The 27,937-nt window shown below is 48.4% G+C and overlaps 1 protein-coding gene across 1 annotated transcript in view; it reads right to left on the reverse strand.

Annotated features, from left to right (window-relative positions):
- Positions 1–27,937, reverse strand: part of Eps15l1 (epidermal growth factor receptor pathway substrate 15 like 1) — an 83,879-nt gene that overhangs the window by 20,384 nt on the left and 35,558 nt on the right. The window contains exons 8-20 of the mRNA XM_029480252.1: positions 26,212–26,439; positions 24,083–24,240; positions 21,974–22,130; positions 21,631–21,716; positions 20,375–20,447; positions 19,840–20,001; positions 19,056–19,253; positions 17,848–18,012; positions 12,558–12,681; positions 11,745–11,795; positions 10,681–10,817; positions 7,722–7,782; positions 6,887–6,969 (exon numbers count right to left, since the gene is read on the reverse strand). Of these exons, the coding sequence (XP_029336112.1) occupies positions 6,887–6,969; positions 7,722–7,782; positions 10,681–10,817; positions 11,745–11,795; positions 12,558–12,681; positions 17,848–18,012; positions 19,056–19,253; positions 19,840–20,001; positions 20,375–20,447; positions 21,631–21,716; positions 21,974–22,130; positions 24,083–24,240; positions 26,212–26,439 (1,683 nt within the window). The remainder of the gene's footprint in view (positions 1–6,886; positions 6,970–7,721; positions 7,783–10,680; positions 10,818–11,744; positions 11,796–12,557; positions 12,682–17,847; positions 18,013–19,055; positions 19,254–19,839; positions 20,002–20,374; positions 20,448–21,630; positions 21,717–21,973; positions 22,131–24,082; positions 24,241–26,211; positions 26,440–27,937) is intronic.

Here is a 27,937-nt window from a genome sequence, read left to right on the forward strand (position 1 = left end):
AGAAAGGAAGAGAGAGAGAGGGGGAGAGGGAGAGAGATACAGACAGACAGACAGACAGACAATGCCTCCATAAGATAGGGCTGCAGGTAAACCTGTAGAACACTTTCTTATTACTTATGGATAAGGAAGAGCCCAGCCCATTGTGGGTGGTGCCATCCCTGGGTGGTAGAAGGGGTCCTATAAGGAAGCAGGCTGAGCAGGCCATGGGAAGCAAGCCAGGAGGCAGCACCCCTCCATGGTCTTTGCATCAGCTCTTGCCTCCAAGTTTCTGCCTTGTGTGAGTTCCTACTCTGTGTGAGTTCCTGTCCTGACTTCCTTCAGTGATGAATTGCAATACGGAAGTATAAGTCAAATAAACCCTTTCCTCCCCAACTTTCTTTGGTCATGGCGTTTCATCACAGCCATGGTAACACTAAGACAGTTCCTTTCTCAAAAAGAGTGAAATGTTTAATAAAGTGGACACGTTTTACCCAACATACAAGATAATGAGCGAAGTACGGGCAACATACATCTAGTGTGTTGCCAGGCATGATGGCACAGCTGCCATCCCAGGGTGTCTGCAAGTACTGGGCAGAAGGGTTCTCCCAAAGATGACATGAGACTCTTCAGAGGAGCCCAGAGAGTAGGAGGGGTTGGCGCTTTCTGTTTCCTTCCCCACAGGGCAGGCCAAGGACAGAAAGTGAGCCAGAGAACCCAGGACCCATGGCAGACTCAGACTGAGGGAAGAGTATGACTCAACTAGAGAAGCAGCCCTGCTCTAGCCATGCACTGACCCCTTACAGGAGGGGTGTGACACGGACTTGTAGTGGCTCTGGCATCTAAGCTGACACCAGCAGGCCCTTCAATGCTTTCTAGAAGCTCCTGGGCAGGAAATGGCTACTTCTATAGGGCCTGTGAGAGATTTCTACTACCATTACCCCTGTTTACACACAGACAAACTGAGGCACAGAAGTCAATGCGGCTTGCCCAGACGATACTGGATCAGTGTTGACCCAGTACACCTTGTCCACTACCTAGGCCTGGGCTCCCTAACACTGTCTGAAGGGTAGGCATAGGGTCACACATGGAAACTAGCCCTGTCCTCAGTCTGGAGATGACACACATGGCTTCAGGCAAGAAACAGCCAGGGGGGGACACAGAGAGAAGGTAGTTTCTCTAAAAGAGAACAGGGTTCTGGGGTTGGAGACACAGCCAACGGGTAAAATACCTGAGCACCCTTGGGAAAACCCAGGTGCTGCTGCATCTGTGGTTTATGTCTATAACCCTAGAGCCAGGGGGGTGGAGACAGGACCTCCAGGACTTGCTTGCCAGTCTAGGTGAAGCTGTGAGCTGCAGGTTCAGTGAGAACCATCTCAAACAGTAAGAGTGATCGAGGAAGACATCTAACATGTACACACACACATCATATGCACATGTGCACACACATACCCAAGAACACAGGGCTCTCTGCCTGCAAGCTCCAGATTTACTTCCTAACTAGTCCCCCAAGCCCCCAATCCCTATTCCCTGCAGCTGGGAGCTTCATGCAGGAAGCCTGGTGGGCTGGCAGGCTGCGTGCAGGGAGAAGCAGATGATACTCTACCAAGAATATTCTCAAGTCTTCATACACAAATGGCAGAGTCTTAATACAAAGCTTGTCCATGAAAGTTTCCAGAACATCAGCCTGGTCAGGCTGCAGAGCCCTGTAGTTAGAGGTGAGCTAGGTTAATCAACCTGAACTGAAATCCCAGCCCAACTCCCTGTGCCTTGATTTCCCATCTGTAATGTGACAGAGATGAGAGGCCTTCACTGTCTAGAATGCCCCAGAAAGGAAGTATTAGGTAAAATGCCTGTCAGACACTGGATAGAGCAGCAGAGACGGCACACAGAATATAGCTGCCCCATCTTGTCACATCATGATCCATAACGCTGAGAACATGAAGAGGAAAAAGTTCCAGAAAGAGTTTCTGGGTCTGAAATAACTTTTACTACAGCATGCTGTAACTGTTCCACTTGCCATCTGTGCCTTGTTTGAGTCACACTTTTCCAGAAGTGCAGAGGGAACAGCGAACATGGGGTTCAGGCATCCACTGGGGGAAGGCTCCCAAGGTGGGTCCTCACAGGCTAAGAGGACATTAGTGTATCGTGAGGCACGTGGGCAGGATCCCACTTCTTTCTGAAGCCTGTGTCTATAGAGCCTCAGCTCCTCCTACCTTGGGGACTGGAAGGAGGTAGGACAAGGGTTATCTACAGGTTAGTGGCTACCTTTTTTTTTTTTTTTTTTGAGATAGGGTCTTGCCATAAACCTGAGGCTGCCTTCAAATGAATGTTACTCTAGCCTCCAGACAAGACACAGCATGAGAGATGCTGGAAAGATGGCTTAATATACTTGCAAGCAGACCTAGCGACCTGAATCTGATCCCTGGGTTCACATAGTGGAAAAAAATATTGACTCAAGCTTGGCACATGGGTGCCATGACACCCTGCCCCAAAAGAAATGCAATTTAATAGAGAAAAGAAAGGGCGCTTGTTAGCTGGAGGTAAGTGAGTGCTCAAGCCCGCGTGCACTCAGTCCTGAGTCTGTACAGATGAGGTCTGCTGGTCTTGGGATGCTTCCTGGGTATAAGTTATGTCCTGGGACAGGTCTCCAGACTCAGGAAACCCTGAGTCACAGGAAGGAGGATGAGAGCCTGAGAAGCTCTACTTTCTAATCCACACAGGACACAGTGCTGCTCGACTCTCCAGGTGGCTGCAATGTCCCAGGCAAGACAGATGTGTCATCTCCCCATGGAGTTTAAGTCCACCAAACTATCTGGTACCTTGAAGGGGACAGGCTTAACTGTGTTAGCCTGGCTCTCTTCATAGGGCTCTGTTCAGTCCAGTGCCATAACACCCAGGCACATTTCCACTCCTATTTTATTATTATTTTCTTTCTTTCTTTTTTGGAAATGTCTCACTGTATATCCTTAGATGGTCTAAATTCATTATGTAGACCTTGAACTCACAGAGATCTACCTGCCTCCCAAGTGCTGAGATTAAAGGTGTGTGCTTCTAGGCCCCCTTTTAGCCTGTTTGGACAATCTTAGGCTTCTTGGGCATTGGAATTTGGCTCTTTCCTACTCGAGTGCTCGATGTTTGTAAAAGTGTTCCCACATGCACGGGAGCTGGGGAAGAACAAGGTACGCTTCTACTGACAGCAAGGACTCAGGAGCAGGAATGAGCTAATAACCACTGCAACTGCCTCAAATCCTGTCAAAGTAGGCTGTTCATCTTCTCAGGAGCAGAGAGAGGAACAGACAAAAAGGACTTTGGGTGGAGCCTCTGTGTTCTACCAGCACCGGTGCAAACATTTTTTAAAAAGAAAAACAACAACAACAAACCACACTATGGCTGAAGTCACTGAAGATAGGCTGCACCTACCTACTATTGCACAGGTGGCCTTTTGTCTGGTACAGGTGGGGGGAGGGTAAGAAGTTAGATTTACTTTCTCAAGTGCTCTATGAAGACACTTTAGGAAACTCACTTACTTTGATCTCCTTTCTGGCTGCAGTACTGGGATGAACCCAGGGCCCTGATCATGCTCTGCAGGCTCATGCTGCTGATTGAACCTGCTGCCGGGAAACTCATTTTTAAAGCAAACAAATGTCACTGATGCTCAGCAAGTGCCAAGAATATTCAGCTGGGAACCTGTGCTGGCTAACTTTATGTCAAGATGACACAAGTTCAAGTCATCATCAGCGAGGAGGGAGCCTCAGTTGATGAGTCCATGAAGGCATTTTCTCAATTAGTGAATGATGGGGAAAAGCCCAGCCCATTGTGGGTGGTGCCATCCCTGAGCTGGTGAGCAAGCAAGCCTTTGGGAACAAGGCAGTAGGCAGCATCTTCCACGGCATCTGCATCAGCTCCTGCCTCCAGGCTCCTGCCTTGACTTTCCTCAGTGATGAACAGTGATGTGGAAGTGTAAGCCAGATAGACCCTTTCCTCTTCAGGTTGCTTTGCTCATAAGAGTTTCATTGAAGCAATGGTAACCCTAAAACAAACTCTACCGCTGGTAAGATGCCTGCTGTCACCTTCCTCAGCACAGATGTACAGAGCTAGGACACTCTAATTCAAGGACTGAGGAACAGCACATATGCTGCCCCACCCTGCTCAGGTGCGGAAGGGCTGGTGGCGATGGTTAAAAAAAGAAAAAAAAAGAAAGCTAAGAGGAAAAAAAAGCCCTTGCACTCTACTTTCATTTCCCTTCAAATTTATTTATACCAGGTGTTGTTCTTGAAAACTAGCAAGGTAACCAGAGAGGAAAATCAGTAGTGGGTGGGGGCAGGGCAGGCACAGTCCTTACAAGTGTCATGAAGTCAAGAAGCCCCAGGATGGTGCATATATTGTATGGGACAAGTTCTTCCACAGCCCTACCCACTCTGTCCTGGCCTAGAGCCAAGAACAGAAAGTGGGCCTGGCTTTCCTATCCTTGCCAGGGGGCTGAGAGTGAGAGGGCACATAGTAGCACAGGCTTGCCTCCTTGGGAGAAGGAGGTCTATGCAACTGGAGCAGAGATCCATGGAAGGATTACGCAGGGGTTGGCAGCTAGTACATTCTCCAGTCTCGAATCTCAGTACATCAGGTGTAGAACAGCCCAGGCCCCGGGCCACAGCCATGTGCATGGCCACTCACTGAACACTTGAAGCTTACTAACACTTTTACATATGTGTGATGCATTCCCAAAGCTGACATTCCCTCCAACTCCCAAGGAACCCTTTCTTCCCAAGTAGTTCCCCTCCTATGTCTTGGTATTCTGGTTCTTTTTGTGACTCTTGAGCCTAAGTAGGGTAGCTTGCATGCATATAACCAACCAGCCAGTGGCCACAGTACAATGGAGAAAACTCCTTTTCCATCAGAACCCGTAACTTCAGACACCTTGTACACTTGGTGAGGCCTTTGCTGGGGCTGACAATGAGCAGAGACAGGTTCCAAGCCTAGAGAGCAGAAAGGAGCCCACTGAAGACAGCTTGAGACAATCTTGGTCACCAGCCCTTGTAGGCTGCTGCCCCCATGTGGCCTACAGGTCCTGCGGCCACCGGCTGCCTCTGCCTCTCCAATGCCAGGTGCTGCCTAGGGTACGGTATTGGCTGTCCCTGGATCTGCATGCACAGGGCTCCTAAGTGTGTCAAATGCAGGTCTCTTGCTAGAAGCTATGCCTCCCCATGCCTCTGTATATGTTTGTCACTGTGTAGGTTTTCACTGCAGCACAAGTGTTGCTCCTGTTGCCAGCCTTTGGCACCTGAGAATTACTGAGCAACTGAGACACCAGTAAAGAGGGCATGCTTGGTGAGGGCAGGGACCCCAGGATTGGGTGCTGGCTGCCACTTGTGCTTGGTCTCCATCTCTTGGGGTTCCACACCTGAATTCCTTCAAGCAACCTCACACTGAAGAGAGAAAAACACTGCATCTGTACTGAGTGCACGCAGGCAGCTTCTTTCAGTCTGACTACAATGGAGATAATGCATGCAGCACTCACATCCTGCAAGACAACTGAAGCCACCCAGAGGTACAGTCTGTCATGTTCACAATGAACTGAGTCATGTCACAGGAGGGATGCCAGAGAGGATTTTGATATCCCCCGGGACATCATGCAACCTATCTTTATGGATACCAAGGGATGTCTGCACCCTCAGAATTCCCTCCCACTGCCTCCTTCAGGTGGACAGAACTAACGGGACAGGATTGCTACCCTATGACTCCCTCACCACCAACCACATGACCCCAGGAGTAGAAAGATGGACTCTGCTGGGGAAACCATGCCCATGAGGAGCATTTGCAAGGCACAGAACACTGCTCTAAGGACAGATTCTTGCCAGGAGGGGAGCAAAGTAGTCAAGGTGCTGAGTCAGGCAAGAGCAGGGGCTGAGTCAGCACACCTGTGACACTACTGTCCTTAAATACTTTGCTGTCACAGGCTGGCTTGACCTTTTTATTCATTGCCAAAGAGGACACCAACATATATCAAACCAACTGAAACAATGCACCTGGTGTGCTTGGGCCAGGATCTGTGACTTAATCCCTCTCACCAAGGCCAGGTCAGCAAGGTCCTGATAAGGATGAACCTTACTGCTTTCTTCTCTGACATGTCTGTCTCCCTGTGGAGCCCAGGTTGGCCTCCAAGTCACAGCAGTCCTCCCACCACCTGAGCCTCTCTAGTACTAGAGGAAGACTTGCACCCCATCAGTTCATCTGGGGTGCTACCTGCCAGCTGACTTCTTACAGAGCTCAAGGTGTGGCTCTCTAACCATGTCCCTTTCAATGAGTGAAGCCAGCCATAGTGTATTCCAGAGCCAGAGCAGACAAGGAAGCCTTTCAGAGACTCCTGCTCAAGACAGGGCTGTGGCTTTTGTCCTTGAGCAATGCAGGCTGTCTTCATGTACATATTTATTCACACTCGTTTTGAGCTCAGCATCCAATAACATCAACAATTTAGTTCATGGATGCTTCAGGCATTTGTGTAGTCAACTTTATTCAGATACCTCAAGCCTGAGGCCTGTTATCCTGGCCTCCTGGGACCAACATGTCTATCTCTTCCTTTCCTAGGGCCTTGGCAGACAGAAAAGTATGCTTGGACACAGAGGTGCCAACTTCATGCCCTCAAAGCTGATCCTTCTGTGATGCTAATGAGAGCGAGATGGGCAATGGCTGATGGCACCCAGGGGACATGGATACAGCAGCTTTGAGGGGACCTGTCCTCTCACTGCTGTGAACAGTTGTGCTCAAGAGTGTGACAAATGCAGATGCGCGCGCACGCACGCACACACACACACACACACACACACACACACGACAACACTCATGTCTGCTTGCCCATACAAGCAGCCTGTGGACTCAGGCCATGGCTAGGCCTTCTTGTAAAGGGCCTTACCTTGGACATCTGACTGAAGTCAGCGAAGCCCTCGGCACTGCTGAAGGAGCTGCTTCCAAAGGGGTCTAAGGTTCCGAAGGGATCTGTGAGTGGCACCAACACAGTTGGGATTATGGTCTGAGCAGATGCGCCCAAAAGTCTAGGGCAATCCTAGGGTTTGCTCTTGGAAATCCTAGAAGCAAGAGACTCAGGGCAGTGAATGTCTCTGGGAAGATGGCTCCTATGAGGCCAGTGGATCACAGTGGGTAAAGGATGGATCAGTTTCTACCTGAAGCTGGCATCCTATCAGTATAGGAGAAGCAGGGAAGATGGAGAGAATGAGACACTGAGGATGGCCACTTGTGTGTATGTGTGGTTCATCAGCCGGGAAAGATTCCCCCACTTCCCCTTTTCAGATAAGGCCTCACTCTGTAGTCCAGGCTTGTGTGGGACTCAGAGATGCCCCTGCTTCTGACTCCAGAGTAGTAGGATTATTAAAGGTGTGTACTACCATGCGTGGGTCTGTTTTGAAACTAATGATCCTTAGTTTCTCAGTGCTGGGAAGATGTAGGTACCACCATGCTTGGAAAACTGTGGACTGTCCCCATTAAGAACAACGAGTCCCCCACAGCACTGGTGTTAACAGAGCAATTCCTACAATCTGGAAGAAAGCCAGCTCATGATGAGAAAGACAGCCCTGTGAGGGATGAGATGGGGAAAGAGGCATTCACTTTGGCCTGAGAGTCTCAGGCAAGGACCTAAAAGTTCCATCCAAGAGCACACTTATCTGGGGACTGATGGTATTACTGAGGTGTGGTGTGTGGTCAGGAGGACAGGAGCTTCAAGTCTCTCTCACCTGAACCTTTCGAGGAGATGCTGGAGGATGAAAAAGGATCACTGGACTCAAATGGGTCGAGCTGAGGGAGGAAAGAGAAAAGTTTATTCTGCCATTTAGCCTCTCAACCATACTTTCCCCAACAGTTTTAAATGCCATAAACAATACTGCACCTCGGGGAGGGTAGGGTGACTAGACAAACCTGGGCAGTGGAGCATAATGCTCAACAGATGCCCTGCTGCAGGTAACACTGATGAATTCTATAGTCCCCACAAATGACCAGTGAACGAAAGGCCTGAGAAGCGAACCACAGCCAGACATAGACAGCACTATGATTTGGCAGATGGAATAAGGGTGGAGCCCCTGCCTAGGATTCCCAGGTGAGGGTTTGGGAGCATGATTCAATAAAGTAAGGAAAAGTCTGTCTTCCAAGAGAATCAGAACTGATACATGCCTGGCCAATTCTAAGAGCACTTAATTTACCAGGCTTAGAGGTACAACCCTTTAATCATTAGCACTAGGGAAGCAGAGAGGCAGGCAGATGTCTGAGTTCGAGTCCAGTCTGGTTTACAGAGGAAGTTTCAGGACAGCCAGGCTCCAATGAAAACCCTTCCCCCCAAAAGCCAAAAGTAAACAAACAAACAAATAATAAAAATTATAAGAGTAACCTAACTTTTAAACTCACACCTGTCATCCCAGCATGTGGCAAGGCAGGAGGATGCTTGCAACTTTGAGGCCAGTTGGGACTCACCAGAGAGACTATGCCTCAAAAGGAATAGAGAGAAATGGAGAGAGATATCCAGAAAAAAGGATCAAAAGAAAAGTGCTAAGGCAGGCAGGCTGGGACACACAGATTCTCTGAGTCCCACATCAGCCAGGGCTACACAGAGTACCTGGCTTAAAAAAATAAAGTTCTGAGCTGGAGCTCAGTAGTTACAAGCACTGGCTGGCCTTCCTGCAGGCTCACAACTATGTATAACTGGAGGGTCAGAGATCTGATGCCCTCTTCTGGCCTCCATAGGCACCAGGCACTCACATGGTACACAGACAGACATACAGGCAAACACTTATACAAATAAAATAAAAAATTTTAAAAATCTTTTAAAAATCCCAACAGAAATGCAGTTGTTTGTGCTTCATGCCCCAGTATGCTGGGCAAAGGGACAGCACTCTAGGACTGTGCACGCATGGTGAACTAACTAGGGATGGGGCCCCAGTCTCACCATGAAAATTGTTTGTTTCTCTTGTGTGCGGTGATTGTGCATGCAAAGGCCAGAGGTACCTGGTGTCCTAGTCCATCTCTCTCTGCCTTACTCCTTTGAGGCAGGTTCTCTCATTAAACAGGGAGCTGGGTTGACAACCAGCAAGCTCCAGTGTCCTTCTGTCTCTCTCCAGCTCAGTAACAGGGTTTGTGCATGTCCAAGAGCACAGGCAGTTTGCCTCACAGGTGCTAAGGTCTGAAGGCAGCTCATGCTTCCACAGGGTGTGCTTAGCTGCTGAGCATCACTCCAGGGCCACCTCCCTACTCAGTGCTTTTTTTTGGAGATAGCATCTCTCTATATAACTCAACTACTTGCTATGAAGACCAGGCTAGCCTCAAACTGTTTCTTACATTCAGTACACATCCTAAAGAAAAATTCACACAACATTCTGAGTGCAAATGCACCCTGGCGTGTCTGACCACAAGAGGTCAGGTGTGGAACTTTGCATTTGTATCATGATGTCAGGTCTGGGAGAGGCAGACTAGGTTCTCTGAAAGATACATGGAGGGGAAAAAGCAAGCATGCTTGGTCCCTCCTAGCCTTCGGGTTCCTGTTTTTCTTCTCTGGCTTCTGCAATTTTATATTCACACCAAAACCAGTAGCCACACTAGCCTCCATGACTCTGAACCAAAATAAAGCTCTGTGCTTTATTAAGTGTCCAGCCTCAGGTATTGTGTTAGAGTAACAGAAACCAGGTCATCAACCTCTAAGTTATCTAACTCAAATCTAACACAGAGACACGTACACTCATGCATGTATGCACACATGTGCACACCCACCCACACCCACATGGACACATATACTTACACACAAAATATCAGGGATTTAAAGATCCCAGAGCATAGCTAATGAGATGGTTCATTAAGTAAACATGCTTGCTACCAAGCCTGACAATCTAAGTTCCCAAGAACCTACTTGGTAGAAGGAAACATCAATGTATGTTGTCCTCTGACATTAACTTGTTCTCTGGCATGCATGCACCCACGCACGCACTCATGGGCTGTAGATACTTCAGTGGTTAAAAATACTTGATGCTCTTGCAGAGTCTGGTTCCCAACTACTGTGTCAGGCAATTCACAACAAACTGAACTTCTGCTTTAGAGGACCTGATGTCTTCTAGCCTCCCAGAGCACCTACACATGTGGTGCATATAAATTCATGTAGGCACACACAATAAAGCATATATATATATATATGTATGTGTGTGTGTATATGTATATACATATATACATATGTATACACATACGCATATACACACACATATATACACATATATATAACACACACATATATAAATATAAACAATGAAGTATCTCTCATACACACACACACACACACACACACACACACACACACACACACACATGCTTTAAACTATAAAAAAAAAATAATACAGCCTGTGTGACACAGAGCCTTACTGTGCTGCCCAGGACAACAGGCGTGGCTACCACTTGTGCCCAGCTACATGTGGTATTCTGCTATAGCTGTAGGAGATGGAGTAGCGGTGGGAGCAGAGAACCATAGCACGAAGAGAGACTGGAAGGGACAAGGGCTATGAGAAGATGCCCTGGCCTGACTTGGAACTATGTACATTGGCTCAGTGACATGCTGGGTGCCACCTTACCAGCCAGGAATGAGATCCTGGCCAAGCCAGCCAGCCTCCCCGACACCATGAACTGATCCCAACACACTGCAGAGGCCCTGTAGAAACCACTCACCTTTGAAGGTAAGGAAGGGTTCTTTGTGAAGGGGTCTGAGGTAAATGGGTCGTTCTTTGTCTGTTTCTTGAAGAAGTCATCACTGCTTGAGCTGTGGAATGGGTCACTTTCTTTGAAAGGATCCCCTCCAAATGGGTCTGGAAAAAGAGGGCACAACTGGTGACCAATGGCATCAGGGAGACGTGAGGAGACAGCAACAGGAGAGAGGGCTCAGGATGAGGCAGAAATTGTGGTAACTGCGTGGTCAGTTGGCCACAGGTTAGGAGACCCTTTCAGGGCAGTGGAATGCACTCCAACCTTCCACAGTTCTATACATCTGTCAAAAGCTTTACTAGGGCAAGAGGGATGGCAAAGCGGATATAAGCATTTGCTGTAAAACCTGACAGTCTGATCCACATGGTGAAAGATAACTGACTCCTGTAAGTTGTTCCTAACTTCCATACACGGGGACGGGGACACACACACATATACATATTTATACACACATATACACATGCACACACATGCTAATAATTAGAGTTTCTTCAGATACGACGCTGTCTACTGAGTTACTGAGTGCTGGGATTGAAGGTGTCTGACACCATGCTCAGTGTACAAACTTTTTTTAAAGAAGAATTTTGTGGGGTATACATTATGTTCTGTAATAAAGTTGCATGTAAAAATAATAACCACTGTGGGTGATGCCAGGGCAGGAAACACTGCTGTCAAAAGGCAATGGGTAGGGTAGAAGCTACTGTGACAGGTGGGGATCTCTGTGGGGAGGCAAATATTCCAAATCCTTTGTTTCTGTGGTATTGGGGAACCCAGGTCTTTGGACATACTAGGCAATCTAAACCAGAAGAATAAAGGTCACCAAAAAAGGCCTTTATCATGGCTGTCTATTGCTATGACATCACTGTCCTGGGCATGGGTGGTGGGGAGTCCCACCATGTGTGACAGTCACACCACATACTCAATATAGACAGCTAGGGCACAAGTCCCCAAATAAACTGAGCATGGAGAGACTCTGGACATTGTCAGGAACACAAGGAAGCCAGCCTTTACCTGTGGAAGCCAGCCTTTACCTGTAGCTGCTGTCTGCTGCTCTGAGAAGGGATCACTTTGGAAAGGGTCACCTGGAGCAAAGAGAGAAGCAGTCAGGTGAGGGGAGGGAGGAAAGCAGAGGCAGGCCTTTTGTCTGGCTCAGGGGAAACAACTAGTCTGTCTTCTTGCACTTGATGCTGTTATAGCATGGTCATGGTGAAAAGCAGCAGCCCAGGCAGGCAGTCAAGGTGAGCTGGGATGCTTGGCTGGCAGCAGATAGAACTAATCTTAGAGAACTCACTTTTCTTTCTCCACTCTGGATCCCCTTACCTCCTCCTACCTTACTCAGACGAGGACAGAGACACAGTAGCTCTCCTGGTCATGTCATGATGACCTACAATGGTGCCAAAGTGCTGGATCTGTCCCTTACACCTAAGATGCTACTATCAACATCTAAAAGCTTCCCAGGCATGCACTCAGGAGGCAGAAGCAGGAGGATCTCTGAGTTCAAGACCAGAGTGATCTACAGAGTAAAGAGTAAGTTCTAGGACAGGCAGGGCTACTCTGTCTCAAAACAAAACAACCTCTGAAAGTTAAGGGGATGGAGAGGTGGCTCAGCAGTTAAGTGCATCTGTTGATTCTGCTTAGGACTTAGGTTCAATTCCCAGCACCCACATGGTAGTTAACAAATTGTCCATATAACTCCAGTTCTGGAGGATCTGACACCCTCTTTTGTCCTCTGGGGGAACTGTACACAGATGATGAATGTGCATGCAGACAAAACACTCATATGCATAAAAAAATCTTAAAAAGAAACAAGAGTCTTTTTTATGGGGACATAGGCTGGGGTGTACCTTTGAAGGGGTCAGCTCCTTTAAATGGGTCGGACTTGAAGGGGTCCTCAGCCTGGAAGGGGTCTGGATGCAGTTCCTGGGAGTTGTTGCTAAACAATAAGGCTTTGTTTTTGAAAGGATCATCCTAGGATGGTGAGGAAAAGACAGGTGCTGAGTTATTTCTGATTTAAGCTAAGTGCAGGATTCCACACCTAACTCAGATCTGCACTGTTTGCAATGTGACCCAGAACAGTATCTGAAGGGGAGTCACCCAAGTGGAGATTTTGGCTACAAACAAGCCTGGACAGTGGTCTATTTGCTAAGGTAAAAGTGGAGACCAGGGCTGGTGAGATGGCTCAGTGGGTAAGAGCACCCGACTGCTCTTCCGAAGGTCCAGAGTTCAAATCCCAGCAACCACATGGTGGCTCACAACCATCCGTAACGAGATCTGACTCCCTCTTCTGGAGTGTCTGAAGACAGCTACAGTGTACTTACATATAATCAATAAATAAATCTTTAAAAAAAAAAAAAAGTGGAGACCAGGCATGGCACATGGAGACAAGCATCACAGCTTTTTCAGGAAATCTAAAGTGACTCTAATAAAGTCTCTGAGCGGAATGAGTAAGTAGATAGATGGAACCTACCCACCCATGAAGTGAAATAATACTCAGCCCTGAAAAGGAAGGAAATTCTACTGTAAATGGAGACGCTTTAAAGATTTGCAGCTAAGTGAAATAAGATGTCAGTGACAGTGACAGATGTGGTGTGGTCCCACTCATACCCTTAAGTCGCCACATTCACAGAGGCAGAATGATGGGTCCAGAGCCTAGCCAAGGGCTGGGAACAACCCTCACCCCCACGGTTCTATGTAAAAAACCAAGTGGGCCGTTTCTGCCCAAGTAGGAAGTGGGGCTTAAGGTGACACTGGTGTAGTGGGAGCTGCTAAAGCATGCAAGACACTCTGCATGTTTGTATAAAGGTTCTCAGTTCTAGAAACTGGCAAGTGTACTCAAAGCAGTAGGGAAAAAAAAAACCACAACATTTTTGAAGAGTGCTTTTTCATAGTGGGAATGACCTGAGGGGTGGGTGAACCCTGCAAACAGAATGATGGGCTGAGAAATCAGGGATCTGTTCTGCTTAAGAGACACAATCCTCCACAAAACAGGACTATTTAACTGTTTGTTTGTTTTTAAAGGCAGGGGCTTGATAATCAAGTCATGTCAAAGCTGGGGCATCTGTGAAAGTAGACAAAGGTTCAGAAAAATGACATGAATACTCCAAAAGGCTATTAAACCCAAAAATAAGTCCAAAATTCTATGAAACCTGGGGGCAGGGGAAGTGTTAAGAGGAAGCCCCCAGATGGGAACAGGAAGCACACTTGTTATTCTGGTTCTGGGAAGCCCAAGGCAGGAGGATCAATAGGTACTGGCCAGCCTAGCCACACAGCAAGATTCATTCTCAGGAGATGATTAAAAAAATAATAATAAGCAGTAGTCACTGACTTGGGCTGTGAGTAAATGAAGAAGTGGGTGGGCCATCTTCTTACCTGGAACCAATTCTTCAGAGCTTCTGGGCACAGGCCTTCCTAGGGAAGCCAGGCCTGGTGCTCAGGGAGGTTAAACACAGATGCAGCTAGCACAGCAGCTGCTGACGACGCTTGGGTACAGCCAGGCCCGAGATGGACACACCCTAGTGCAGCTGCTGGAGTTCAAGGACAGGGAGAACCTCAATGGGAGAATCTGACCAAAGGAAGCCCATGCACTGGGGCAGGAAATAACCCCTTCTGCCATACTGTGGACAAAGGAAGCACACACAGCTGTCGGGGTTCAAGAACAGAGAGACACTGGAAGAAGGTTGTGACCTAAGGAAACCCTGGACCAGGCAAAAGACAACCCTTCATGTACTAGCCCTGGGCAAGGAATGGACTGTGTTCTAAAGATAGAGGGAAGAAGGATGGAGTTAGCCACAACAGCTCAGTCTTAGAAAGGAAGCTCACAGTTAGCACTGAAGGGCTGTTGATGGACAGGGCCAGTTTACTGACAATCTGGTGTTTCTATTACTGAAGGGAAGACAGTGAGTAAATAGGTTTCAATAGCACAAATGTGCCTGTGAACTATACTACCAGTCCAGAACGTGGAATGTTGGGGCCTACACCATAATGTCAGGAGAAATCCACATTTCATGCAGCTGTGGCTCCTTCCCCTAAGGGGCCATAAAATAGCTGGGTGTAGCTGAGTGGCAAAGACTGACTAAGCATGCACGCAGCTCAGCACTGCAGCCAAGGCCCTGGCAGGACTTACATTAGAAGTAAGGAAAAACGGTGACAGCCTGTGCCAGACTTGAAGCTGAAAAGAGCCCCCCCCCCCCAAACATGAATACAGTCAGCCACCAGCCAGGAAAATGAAGAACATGTCACCCTAGGGGACAGAAATATAAGGGTTAAATATAGGCCTATGGTTCTTCAACACAGAAGACCCATTCTGTCACCATGCAGACAAGTTGATGAACTTATTACCTACAATGTTACCAGTAGATGGCATCTTCTTAGCGCAGTGAGTCACCTGATTGCTCGGTGACTGAGCATGGTATAAGGGGAGATATTACACTAGGGCGAGCAATGAGTACCATCATAGAGGTAGAACATGTTAACTACTTTTTTGTTTTGTTTTGTTTTGTTTTTTGTTTTTCCGGACAGGGTTTCTCCCTGTAGCCCTGGCTGTCCTGGAACTCACTCTGTAGACCAGGCTGGCCTTGAACTTAGAAATCCACCTGCCTCTGCCTCCCAAGTGCTGGGATTAAAGGCACGCGCCACCACGCCCGGCAACTACTTTTATTTAATTATTAACTTGTGTTGCATGAAGGACAGGACCCAGGGCCTCCCACTGTTGTGCCACACCCAGCTACAGAAAACACTTTCAAAGGCAAAGCAGCTAGCCCTAAGCTCTGCCTGTTTTCAGAATACAGACATGGCCACAAAGGATACCCAAGAAGTTTCTGTGACATCCCTGGCTGTTATAGAGTGCTGGGAGTTGGTCATGGGATGCATGCCTTTTCATCTCGGCACTTGGAGACAGAGCCAGATAGATCTCTGTGAGCCCAAGGGCAGTCTGGTCTTCATTTACGAGTTCCAGGACAGCTATGGCTACACCATGAGACCCTGCCTCAAAACCATAAACAAACTGAAGTGTGTTGTGTAGGGGCCCAATGCTGGTGCTCCCACCAATTGTCCTGAAGTAAATTTTTGTCCTAGCTCAAGCTGCCAGCTAAGAGGCTCTCATTTACAAATCCTTGCTGGGAGCCCATAACCTTGGCTCCTCCATGCTACTGGAGCTAGAAGTGGTTAAGTATCCAATCTGCCCTGGTAAGTCAGAGTGACAAACTGGGATGGTGCACGGCTTTCTCTCTGCTGTGTGGGCTTCCTGGGTAGGAAGAGGCTTCTATCAGTCACAAGAAATAAACATGATTTTGGGCTGGGAGCAAGGGTCAGTGGTGAGTCCTAGCTAACATGTGTGAGGCCTCAGGCTTCGCCTACAGCATTGTTAAAGAAAAAAGTAATTAAGGATATACAGGGAAGTGAACATGGCCTATAAGAATCCTATTGCCTCTTGGGCAGTTGTACCTTGGGAATGTAACGTTTAGCTCAGTGGCTCAAGAACCACCTGTAGTAAGTTCCAGAGGTGCCACTTTGGCTGCACAGTTCTGGTAAGCACAGTTCCTAGCTGCACACCATGAAGAGAACGGACGGAGCACACTTTGCTCCACAGCCCCAGATGGAACACTGAACAAAGACCTCGCTTCAAACTGTTTATTAAGAAATGGAAACAACTGCACCCCCCCATTTTTTTTAAAAATACAAGATGTGGGTTCCTTTGGACACAAGTCTTAAGTTTCTAGGTAATATATCTGATGGTTACACTGTACAAATGACAGTTAACCACTCAAACTCCAACTGGTTAAACGATGGACAAAAATAACCATGTACAAAATGCTCTGGTGGTGACAGAAATGACTACCACTGTAAACTGTCACCCACTACTAACATGCAGCCCAGGATGTGATAAAAGCTACAGGGGAACCTGATAGACACCTTTAATCCCTGCAACAGGGATCTCTGGAGTTCTATCACAGCCTGGGTTACACAGTGACACTGTCTCAGAAAGAAAAAGAGGAGAAGGAAAGAAAGAAGACACAGAGAGAGAGAGAGAGAGAGAGAGAGAGAGAACGAAAACACCAAACAATCCACAAGGGGAGACTTAGAGGGAGCATTTCCCTGGCCCAGGACATAGGACAAGCCAGCTGCACAGGGGACAATGGTGAGATGGATCCAAAGACTACAGTCACAAGACAGAAACACACACTGGCTACAGGCCAAAAAGCAAGAAATTCCATGGGAATTCCATGGAACAGATGCCCACTGTGGGCAGGCAGCCACCTACTTATAAGTCTAAGAGTGAAGGGGAACTCCAGGTGGGCGGACATGAGGGACAGGCAGAAATACAAACAGCACCTTCTAAGTGGTCCAAGGGAAGAACAGGCTTCTCTGTGAGTTCTTGGATGAGAAAGAGAAGAGAAGAGAGAGGGAAGGTAGCTGTGTTTAGAGTGCAAGGCGAGTGGCGACCACAGGAGGGAAGGTACAAAGAGGAAAAACAGCAGGGCTGGAGCAAAGAGAGCCCTGGAAGATGAGGCAGCTGAGAGGTTAAAGTAGCATACATAATACCCTGGATTATGGCCACAGAGACATCCCTCCCTGAGTTGGGGCTGATGACTCCAACAAGGGCACTGACAACCTTAGAGAAGGGTCGCATGGAGCATCAATGGCTCACGAGCAGTGTGGCCACACTGTGCTGAGGTTCTTCCTCCCAGAGGCCAGCCAACAGCTGGCTGCACAGCACCTGGAGAGATGTGCTGTGGTGCTTAGTGATGGAACTGGGAGCCTGCAGTGCTTACTACCAAGCTGCAGCTGGAGCCTGTTTCTCCATCTTTCAGAATCACTTGACTTGAACGACACATACTTGCACCCAAGGCTGTTATCAGTAAAGCACCGAGCTCCTACAAATGGGAGCAATCTGGCTTTGGTTAGGTTTGCCCTCCACATTTGGGTGACTGGCCCAAAAGAAACACTTCTGAGGAGATGAAACACCTGGGCCTCACAGCTTCTAGATGACAGAGGAACTCGGCCACCAGCCCTGGGCCCTGGGCAGGCAGACAGCTAGCAAAAACAAAGGGACACATTGAGGGAGCCAGTGTTGTGAGCAGATCTACAGTTGCAGCAGAGCCCTCGTGGACCCGGAGACTCTTACTCGACCTTTACCATGGCTCCAAAGCCGCCCCTCTCTGCCAGCAAGATGCCTTCGTTCAAGGTGGCCAGGTCAGGCAGGCTGGTACCAGAGACCCCATCAGGCACCTGGTCATACTGTTCCAGGCTCCGGTGAGCTTCTAGGTGGCTCTCCTGTAGCTGGGACAGCTTGCTTCTTGCCTGCAAGACAAACACCATGGACATCAAAGGAGCTCCAGGTGCAGCCAGCAGGATGCCTTCCCTGAGGGATCATACACATAGGGAAGGACTGCCCTGCCCAAGCTGTATCACTAGACAAGAGGCACTGGTCCTGTGAAAGGATCTCATGTCATAATGAAATTCTGTATATACAGTACCTGCAGGACTGACAGAAGATAGGAAGAAGGCGGCCTAGGAAGGCTGAGGCAGGAAGAGTGATCACAAGTTCAAGGCTGATGTGAGCTATCTCAAGCACAGTGCAAAACAAAAACAAAACCCCCAAATCCAAAAACCTGAAACCGAACAAACCAACAACAAAAATAATGTGCTGGCCATGGTCATATGCGCCTTTAATCCCAGCACTCAGGAGGCAGAGGCAGGTGGATCTCTGTGAGTTCAAGGACAGCCTGGTCTACAGTGAGTTGCAGACCTGTAGAGGCCACCCAGTTGAGATCCTCTGTTAACCACCAACAACCATTCCTTCTATTAGCATGTATGTTAGGCCATCTCCAAGAACAGTCTCTGAAGGCTGGGAGGAAGAACCCTGAAAATAACCCCTTGGAAATAACGTTTATAAAACACAATGTAAGACATGACCACTGGGGTGGGGGGGGGACTGGGGGGGGAGTGTATTGGGGACTTTTTGGATAGCATTGGAAATGTAATTGAGGAAATTACCTAATTAAAAAAAAAAAAAAAAAAGACATGACCACTGAAATCAAAGAGGCATCCACATTGTCCTGTCAGCCTGTAGCTGAAGACAAGCAGATAGTTTCAGTCTATAGGACACAGGTTTCTTTGCTGTATGCTAAGGGCATCACCCTGTCTGTAGCCTACATCCCAGAGACCACACAAAAACCAGTGACCACCATATGCACAAGGACAGGGCAGGCTCAGAGCTTCCTCCTGGCTTTCTGGAAAGGGCCAGCGCTCATGAGACAGGGAGGCAGGCACTTCGAGCCACACCCTACAAAGTCCTCAGCAGCTAACCTCACAGTACCACTGACCCATCCCTGTAAAAGTACCTGGTTGATGTCATCCTGTGTGCACTTCAGGGACCTGAGGATGGTCTCCAGCTGTGCACGCCCAGCCTGGATGCTCTGCTCCAGCTGTGTCTCCTCCTGCTGCAGCCGATTCAGCTCTGACTTGGCCCTGTTCAGGTCATCCTCCTGGGACTTTAAGTCTGACTCCTGAGACTGAATCTGGGTTTTCAATGATGAGATCTGAAGTGAGAGCCAAAAGGACTCACAAGTCAGGGCACAGAAAGACACAAAGACACAAGCTTTCTTTCTCACTGTGTGTGGAACTAGAGACATAGCTGGTGGATAATGGTGCCAGACCAAATCTCCCTGATGTCCTCTGATCACACACAAACATATCCACAAATTCTCACAAGCATGAGTGTGTTCTCTCTCTCTCTCTCTCTCTCTCTCTCTCTCTCTCTCTCTCTCACACACACACACACACACACACACACACACACACACACACACGAATGAAGAAGTATAAAGCATAAGGAGTCTGCATAGCCAGAGGTCAGTGTACAGGACCTGCAGTTAGAGAAAGCAGATAATGTGTGATAAAAGGGGTCACAGCAGGAGGCCGCGGCACCTGCAGCCCTGCTCCCTGTTGTAGGACATCCAGGGCAGTTACTGAAGCCATGCAGTTTTGCAACCGGATCCCTAGGAACAGAGGGATTGTTCACACATCAGGCCTCAGGAGCCTAGATATTTCTCAGCTGGCATTTGGTCATCTGCTGGCAAGAGCTGTCAGGGAAGCTCGGGGACACTGGCCACACCATGAACTCACTGTCTGGGTCTCATCCTGGCATTTCTGCCGCACGTCACTCAGCATGTCCCGCAGCTTAGCCTTCTGCTGGTCCATCTCATCCAGGCGGTCCTGGGCATCCTGTTTCTGAGCCTCAAGCTCCTGCAGACTACTAGTTTCCCGGTCTAGGTCATTTTGTAATTCCTATGGGAAATGGGTGGTATTGACTGGCACTGGTAACAACAGTTCCTAAATAAGAGATTAAAAGCAGACCCTGGGCTGGACTGTGGTTCAGCATTAGAAACTGTGTGGGGAGGGGCTCCATCCCTGTGCCTGCCAAGGATGAGTATGAGGCCCTAGGTTCTGTTCCTGGCACCTGAGCACAGATTAGGCTTGGAGTTTTATACTTACTGCCTACCAGCTATGAGTGAAACCCCAGGTTCCACCCACAATGTCACAAAGGAAACCAAAACACATCTCAATCCCAAGGCTGTCCCAAGCATTGTCATACATTCAGCACACAATTCTGACATTTTCCTACATACAGCAGGCCTGAGCTGAGGCACAGCATCCACACCTGTACTTCGCTGGTTTTCTGTCTGATTGCCTCTTCCTTTTCTCTGATGTCTTGTTCCAATGAGTATTTCTCTCTGCAGGTTTAAAAACAATGGATGAAGACAGTCAACACTGCACAGCACAGAGCTGTCATCTTGACTTTAGGCCTGAACCTACATGTTCCCATACAGAACAGTCCCTGAAGCCCTCCATGTGTCCTGACCCCTCAGGCTTGCCACACAAATGGTCCTATGTCACCATGACAGCATGTGTCTAAGGCCCTCACCAGAGGCCAGATAGATCAGCTAGCCTCAGGAACTTTTTTACAGCAATACTCCTGGACTAACCAAGAATGCTCTCTACCCTAGGGCACAGTGCCCACTGCCTCAGAGCACAGTGTTTTCATCATCTGACAGACAAACAGGAAAATAGAGGCTCCCAAGCAACGAGGACTTGCCAGCCCTTGCTGGCTCTGGAAGTTCAGGAGGCAGACAGGGTGGAGTAGGAGTGGTCCCCAGCATTAGCAAGGGGCTTCCAGCTGACAAGTCAGCAAGGAAATGGAGAGCTTGAATCCAGAGCAGCAAGGACCCAGTGAGAAGTCCAGGCATACACCTTCTCCTTGGGCTCCAACACCAGCGGACAGCTGGCACAGGCACCTGCATACCCTCCCTATGAGCTACTATACTCATGTCACCAAACTACTTAGTTCTGTGACTGTCACACTAAGAGAAACCATTTCCTATATCCCACATCCAATCAAAGGCACTCAGTAGTCTGACACTGATGGACCACTCAACAAAGAGGGGCACAGGGACAAAGAATTGCAGATGAACACCATCCAGTACTGCAGGGACAGTGGGCTGTGAGGAGGTACTGTGGGAATCGGAAGATATGTTGTGAAGAGTTTCATTAAGGACAAGAATAGAAAGCAAAGCTGGGCTAGGGGAGCCAGGGGGAGTGCATGGAGTGATATGACAGTCGCTGGCTTCTGGTAAAAGGGCAATGAGGAACTGCTCCACTGTGTACAGCAAGTGTGCCAGGTTTAGGTCTGTCACCTAAGCTGTGTGCTAGACTCTCATCTCGGCTGTTTGTATGCCCAGGCAACTATGTAGCTACAACCTGACTGAGGCTACCTGAATGATACAGACTCAGAGCACCAATGATCCAAGCAGAGGTAGATCTGAGAAGACCTGTGTCCTCCCCTCCTTCAAAGGCTTATGGGGAAATAGACACAAGACTGCTGCATCGGGACTCACCAAAAAGTAGGCAGTCACATACCTCTGCAACTGTGCGATCTCCTGGCTAATGTCATCCAGCTCTTTAACACCAGTGAACTCCCCTGATGCCAGAGTACTTGAACTGTCCTAGAATCAAAACTTAAAATGTCACAGGGAGCCAAGTAGCTTACATGTCAGGGGGACCAAAGCACCGGCCACTGACTTGAGAACAGTCCAGGTGGCCCAATCAAAGGATCCCCATCCCCTTAGTCCCACCCCCAAACGTGGCCTGGAGACTGAGGACTGGGGGGGGGGGTAAGGGTGGGGGGGGGTGTCTTGGGGCATGAGCACCACCTTCTGGTGGGTGGTGGGAAGAACAGAAACAAGGATGCCTGGCTACTCACTGGAATGGGAGTGCCTCTCTCAGAGGGTGGCACCATGTCAGGCGAGAGGACTTGAGGAGGGTCGATGCCTTTACTGACCTTCTGCTGAATGAAATACATAGCTAGTGCGAATTGCTCTTTGCTTAACTTGCCCGTTTGTCTTGTATCAGCCAGGGCCCTGGGAGAGATGTGGGATGCAATTACACATCACAGTTGCATTTGCCACCTATCCTGAGCCCACCCCGATTATCAAGCCCACCAGGACCACAGCAAGCCCCGGGCACTGCCTCCATGTTCCCATCAATGTTGATGAGCACTTCCTTAAGGATGGTCACAGGTGCATGGGAGCAATGCTCTGGCCTACAGAACCTGCTTTCAGGAAGAACACCTCCCCACAACACACACCCCTTCAGTTGACTGTGAGGGTCAAGGCTTTCTTGGTTCATTTTGTTCAAGGTACTCCAGAGATGCAAGTGGCCAGCACAGACCATGAGTCCTTGGGCAGATGGGACAGGGCTACATTCTCATTCCTGTTGAGGCTGTGCATGGTCTCCAGTGAGAGCTTCACTCTGGAGGTCTCAAGACACCCTCCCTGACCACAGAGTCTTCAACAGCAGGAGCTTGCCTTGGGACAACCTGTGTCTTGTGTGGAACCAGGGAGGACAGGAGTATCCTAGATGAGCTGGCAGTGCATGGCCTGGTGAGGGCAAGCACTTCTGACTGCTAGTTAAAAGTGCAGTCTCTTGCCAGAGGTGGGCACAAGGCCTTCATGGGCCCACTCTGCAGCAGCTACCTGCAGAGCATAAACGCAAAGCAGGCTTAGGCTGCTGAGGCTTCTCCACTTGAGTGCAACAGTTAGCTCTAAAGAAGCAGGCAGGCTGGCTAAAGAGGCAACTGAGTGCCCCCTGACCCTTGGGGCCGGCTCTCCTCCCTACCTGGCTAGGGTTACTCAAGATGGTTCTTTCTGGCCATCAGGTGACCAACTCAGTTCCCTGATCCAGTCAGAAAGCAGCCAGGAAGCTACTCCAGGCTCTGGTTTGGAACAAGCTAACTTACTGGACCACGCCAGTTACCTTCAGAAGAATCCTCACTCTGAGATGTCAGTTCTGTCCAGTACTTAACAGAGGTAGGATGAAGGCAGATCCCTCATCCAGCACCAAGTGTTTGTTATTCAGTGGCCACCATCTACACTAGAACAGCTGTAACAACTTGCAAGAGAACCCTGAAAATCAACCTAATAGCTGATGACTGTCCCTGTGCTAGTTGGCTTTGTAAACTTTATACAACCTAGAGATATCTAGGAAGAGGGACTCTTGAGACAATGTCTTCATCAGATTGGCCTGTAGGCAGCTCTGTGGGGGCATTTTTCTCATTAATGATTGATGGGGTTGGAAATTTCATTGTGGGTGGTGCCAACCCTGGGTAGGTGGTCCTGAGTTGTATAAGGAGACTAAGCAAACCATGGGGAACAAGCCAGTAAGCAGCACTCCTCCATGACCTCTGCTTCTGCTCTTGCCTCCAGGTTCCTGCCTGACACTGTGATCTGGAAATGTAAACAGAAACAAGCTGTTTCCACATTGTTTTGGGTCATGGTGTTCTATCACAGAAATAGAAAGCCTAACTAAAACAATCCTCCATAGGAGAGTAGGAGTTGGACCCTCATCTACACCTCCCAATCCCTCTATGTCATTCTGACTTAATCTCATGTGGCCTTGGGTCTCAAGAGGTACCAGGGTCCACAGAATGTGGAAAGATTACTGAAGAGGACCAGCTGTGGGGTCACCAGCACATCTGGCTGACATTTACTGGCAATGCAGTTGTCCCCCCCAAAATCACACTCTGGTGACCCACTCGACTTCAGTGCAATGTACTTGGAATGTTCATGTCCAAGTGGGACCTCACTGGAACTGTCAAGGTCCTTGTTGAGGTTACTCAAGTGGCAGGCAGAATGACGGTTACAGGTGGCTGTGACAAGGTAAGGCTTGTGGAGAAGACTATTTCAACACAGCTCTCCAGTATCAGATAAGGGCTGACCCTACCTCCCTGTATACTGTCACCTGGAAAACGGGAGCCCTCCCCACCCTCTTTCCCAGCCTTTCAGAGCACCTCCACCAATGTTTCCATCATTACCAGATGTGTGCCAGAAGGTTCTGAGTGAGGCCTGAGTGCATGAAGATCTCCTTAACTTCCTGGCCACTCACATAGCCATCAAGGTCCAGGTCTGTCTTCAAAAAGATCTCATCAAAGCGCATCTTATCTGCCACAGGCACAACCCAGGCCACTGGTGGCTGAAACAGGTTACAACACAGTGACTTATTTGTGAGCCCTGCCCCAGCCTCAGCCCTGCTTATAGTTCTCACTGACAGTGTCAGGACCATACAGCCCAGTCCAGGACCCTGGCTAGGAGCAGAGAGAATAAAAAAAGGTCAGATACACAGACACGCATACAGTGAACTTTGGGTCAGTGGGGGATCTCTGCTGCTACCATTTCTGCTTCCTGTAAACCCAGAACAATAGCATATGGAGACAGTCTCAGGATAGAAACATCCAGGAAGAAACTGCAGCTGCTGACCAGTTTCCATTTTTTGTTGTTGATTTTACTATATGATTATCCCTCAGCTCTGGAGAGTCTGAGACAGGAATATTAGGAGTTCCTTGTCAGCCTGGAACTATAACAAGACCCAGTCTTTTTTTTTTTTTTGTGTGTGTGTGTGTGTGTATGTTTTCAGACAAAGAGTTTTTCTGTGTAGCCCTGGCTGTCCTAGAACTCAGAAATTTGCCTGCCTCTGCCTCCCAAGTGCTGGGATTAAAGGCGTGTGCCACCACTAGCAAGTAGCTAGCAAGACCCAGTCTTAATGAGCATGGGATACATTTATCTGCTACTGACTTCTCTATGCTGCACAGCCATTCCCTATGCAGTCTCTTTGGGCTCAAGAGGCATGTTAGTGCATGCTAGCTACTGAGCCCTCCTGGACACCAAAGCTCTCAGCACTTTCTTAACATGTACACAGACCCTGAGCACATCCTCCCAAGCACTTTCCCCATCTTAACATGACTAAGAATGCCCGACTCAATGTTACAGCTGTGTGCAGCACATTATTTCTCTGTCACAAATGCTCATGGGACAGGAAAATAATGTCCTCTGCCAGGACAGCCTTTCCAGCGTCCAAATCATGAGCTTCTGTTCTTCATAGAAAGTCCTAGGTACTGTACCAACAAAATAAGCTCTTGTCCCAGTGCCGGAGCCAGGCACACTGATGTGTGATGAGTGAGAGGGCAAGCCTGTGGTTAGAAGGTGCTGCACTGAACCCAGGCCACACATACCTGCTGTGGCATGTACCCACACCCATGTGTGCTCATGCAGTCAATGAATAAATGTAAACAAAGAAAAAAAGCAGGCAATGCAACAGCCTTACAGTAGAAAAACCTCATCCTTTCATTCAGTCTCAGGGCACTGAAGCAGTTAGAAAACAGGGGCTAGGGCTGGGAGCTTCTTCAGTGTTAAAGACTGCTTGATGCATAAACATGAGGACAGGAGTGCTGATTCTAGAATCACATAACAAACAAGCAGGACATCCTGCAATTGCCTACAACTCCTGTGCGAAGAGATGCAGAGTCAGGGAGACCACTCAGGTATGTAGGCTACCAGCCCAGCCAGGAAAGAAAGAAGAGCCCCAGAGATCAAGAGACCTTGCCACAAAGGAATGGAGAAACAGTGATGGAGGAGGACATCTGATATCTTCTGTGGACTCCAAATAAAGATGTGTGCACATACTTACACAAATGCATGCATATAAACAGATAAACAAATGAAAGAGTCTGTTGTCAGTGAGGTGAGTCTACGAGCAAGCACAGGTTCTGTGAAGACACTGGATCACTTCAATGAGGACTTGAGCAATAGAGAGTACTGTCCAGGCCCTATGTACACCACGGAATAATTCCACTTACCTGAAAGAAAGCTCATTCTGAATCATAGTAATTTTTTAAGGTTCTTTTTTGTTTGTTTATTTATTTAATGTGTATTGGTGTTTTGCCTGCATACATCTACGCACCACATGCTCAAGTACAGACTGCTGTGAGCTGCCATTTGAGTGCTGGGAATTGAACCTGGTCCTCTGGAAGGGCATTCATTCAGTACTCTTTAATCACTAAGCCATCTCTCCAGCCCCATACCTCTAGTAAGGTTTTAAAAGAATTTGATCAAAGCTTTCTCTTTATTGCTGATGAGAAATGATATACAAGAGGCCTTGGGCACTGACCTGCTTGACGCTGTGCTTTGGGGACAGGCTGCCTGTGCTGTTGAGGCTGCTTACACTGCCGTGGGATGGTGTGGAGCGGAGGCTGTCTTTGGGTGGGGGACTAGCAGGCAGGACAGGCACAGCTCCTGCAAACACAGTCTTCTTCCTCTTGGAGGGTGGGATGAGGGGCGGGGGCAGGATGGAGGGCACTGGTTCCTTCTCCAGGGCGCGGTACACCAAGTGCATAGCCTGTGATGTCAATGAGAAGAAAAAGGCACTGGGGGTGGGGGTTGGCCCAGAACATAAAGAGCACCTCATGCAGTCTGGGAGCCATGGGGATTTCTAGAGGCTCTAAGGAAGCTGCTCATCTTTTCTCTCGCATCATCCTCCCCTGCATCTTCAAGACATGTCCAATTTAGGCAGCTGAGTGAGCACAGAAGAGAGCCATCCAGACACAGCACACACCCACTGTCTGTTCCATCCTAAGATCAGAGTTACCTGTGGTCTGCAAAAGTTATGTAGAAAATTCCGGAAACAAAAACACACATTCCTAGCACTTCTACTAGAGTGCACTGCCATGACTGGTGTGAGACAGGTTTCCCAGGATAGCCTCACACTCACCAAGTAGCTGAAGACGCCCTTGGACTCCTGACCTTCCTGCTGTGTCCACAGGATTTTGGCATGCTTGGCAAGCACTCTACTCAGTAAACAGCCCAGTCTTTGTTTTAATTACCTCACTATAATCTTTACTACTTTATTACCAATCAAATCCGTAACAACTAAAGACACACAGGGAAAAGTTGAAGCACACATATGTAACAGATTTGCTTGAGTCTCTAAGCACTTACACCTCCCCTCAGCAGGCAGGTTGACCACCAGCCTCAAGGCTTATGATTTCCAAAGTTCTGAAGTCTGGAGGTGCACAGACACCAAGAGGAGACACAGTATGACCCTAGAGGGGACAGTGTGAGACAGCAGGGAGCTACTGCACTGCAAGAGGAGAGAGATGGTCTAAGTCATGTCTATGTATTTATTTATTCTGAGGCAAAGTCATGGTATAAAGTTGAGGCTGGACCTGAATCCCAATCCTCCTGCCTTAGCCTTCTGAGTCCTGGGATGATAGGCACACTGGCAAAAATCACAGCTTTTGAAGGGTAATTTTCATATCTATGAGTGTTTTGCCTATCTGTGTCTGTATTTTCAACTGTTGCTTACTGTGAGAGCTAAATGCTGGCAGGATTTTGGCATTATCATAAGAACTTGGCCCATCATCTGCTTCTGATTTGTATGTTAGTCCCTTCCCATCTGCCCAAAACATGAAGGTCAGGTAAGCTCCCCAATGCCTAAAGGCGACTGATCTAAGAAATTTGGAAATGTGGTCTCATTGCTGATTGGTTGCAATAATGAGCTGACAGACAATAGCTAGGGTAGGAGCTGTAGATGGAGAGGGAGCCGCAGGATAGATAGCAGGAGAGATGCTGGTGGCAGCAGCAGCAGCAAAACTGAAAAGGACAGGAAGGGAACAGACATGGACTGGAGCAGGGCAGGGAGGTAAAAGAGGTGGGTCTACAGGGTGGGTCTCAGCGATACAAGGTTGGATTAAGTCGCTGGAGACTGCCCCAGCAAAAGGCCTAAAGCTGTAAACCACATAAACGTCTCCATGTCTTATTTATACCTCAGCTGGGTTCGCAAGAGGCCTGCAACACCAGGTCTTCTGCAGTACTCTTTTTTTTTTTTTTTTTTTTTT

Source organism: Mus caroli, chromosome 8, assembly GCF_900094665.2.
Source record: "Mus caroli chromosome 8, CAROLI_EIJ_v1.1, whole genome shotgun sequence".
Classification (NCBI taxonomy): Eukaryota; Metazoa; Chordata; class Mammalia; order Rodentia; family Muridae; genus Mus; species Mus caroli.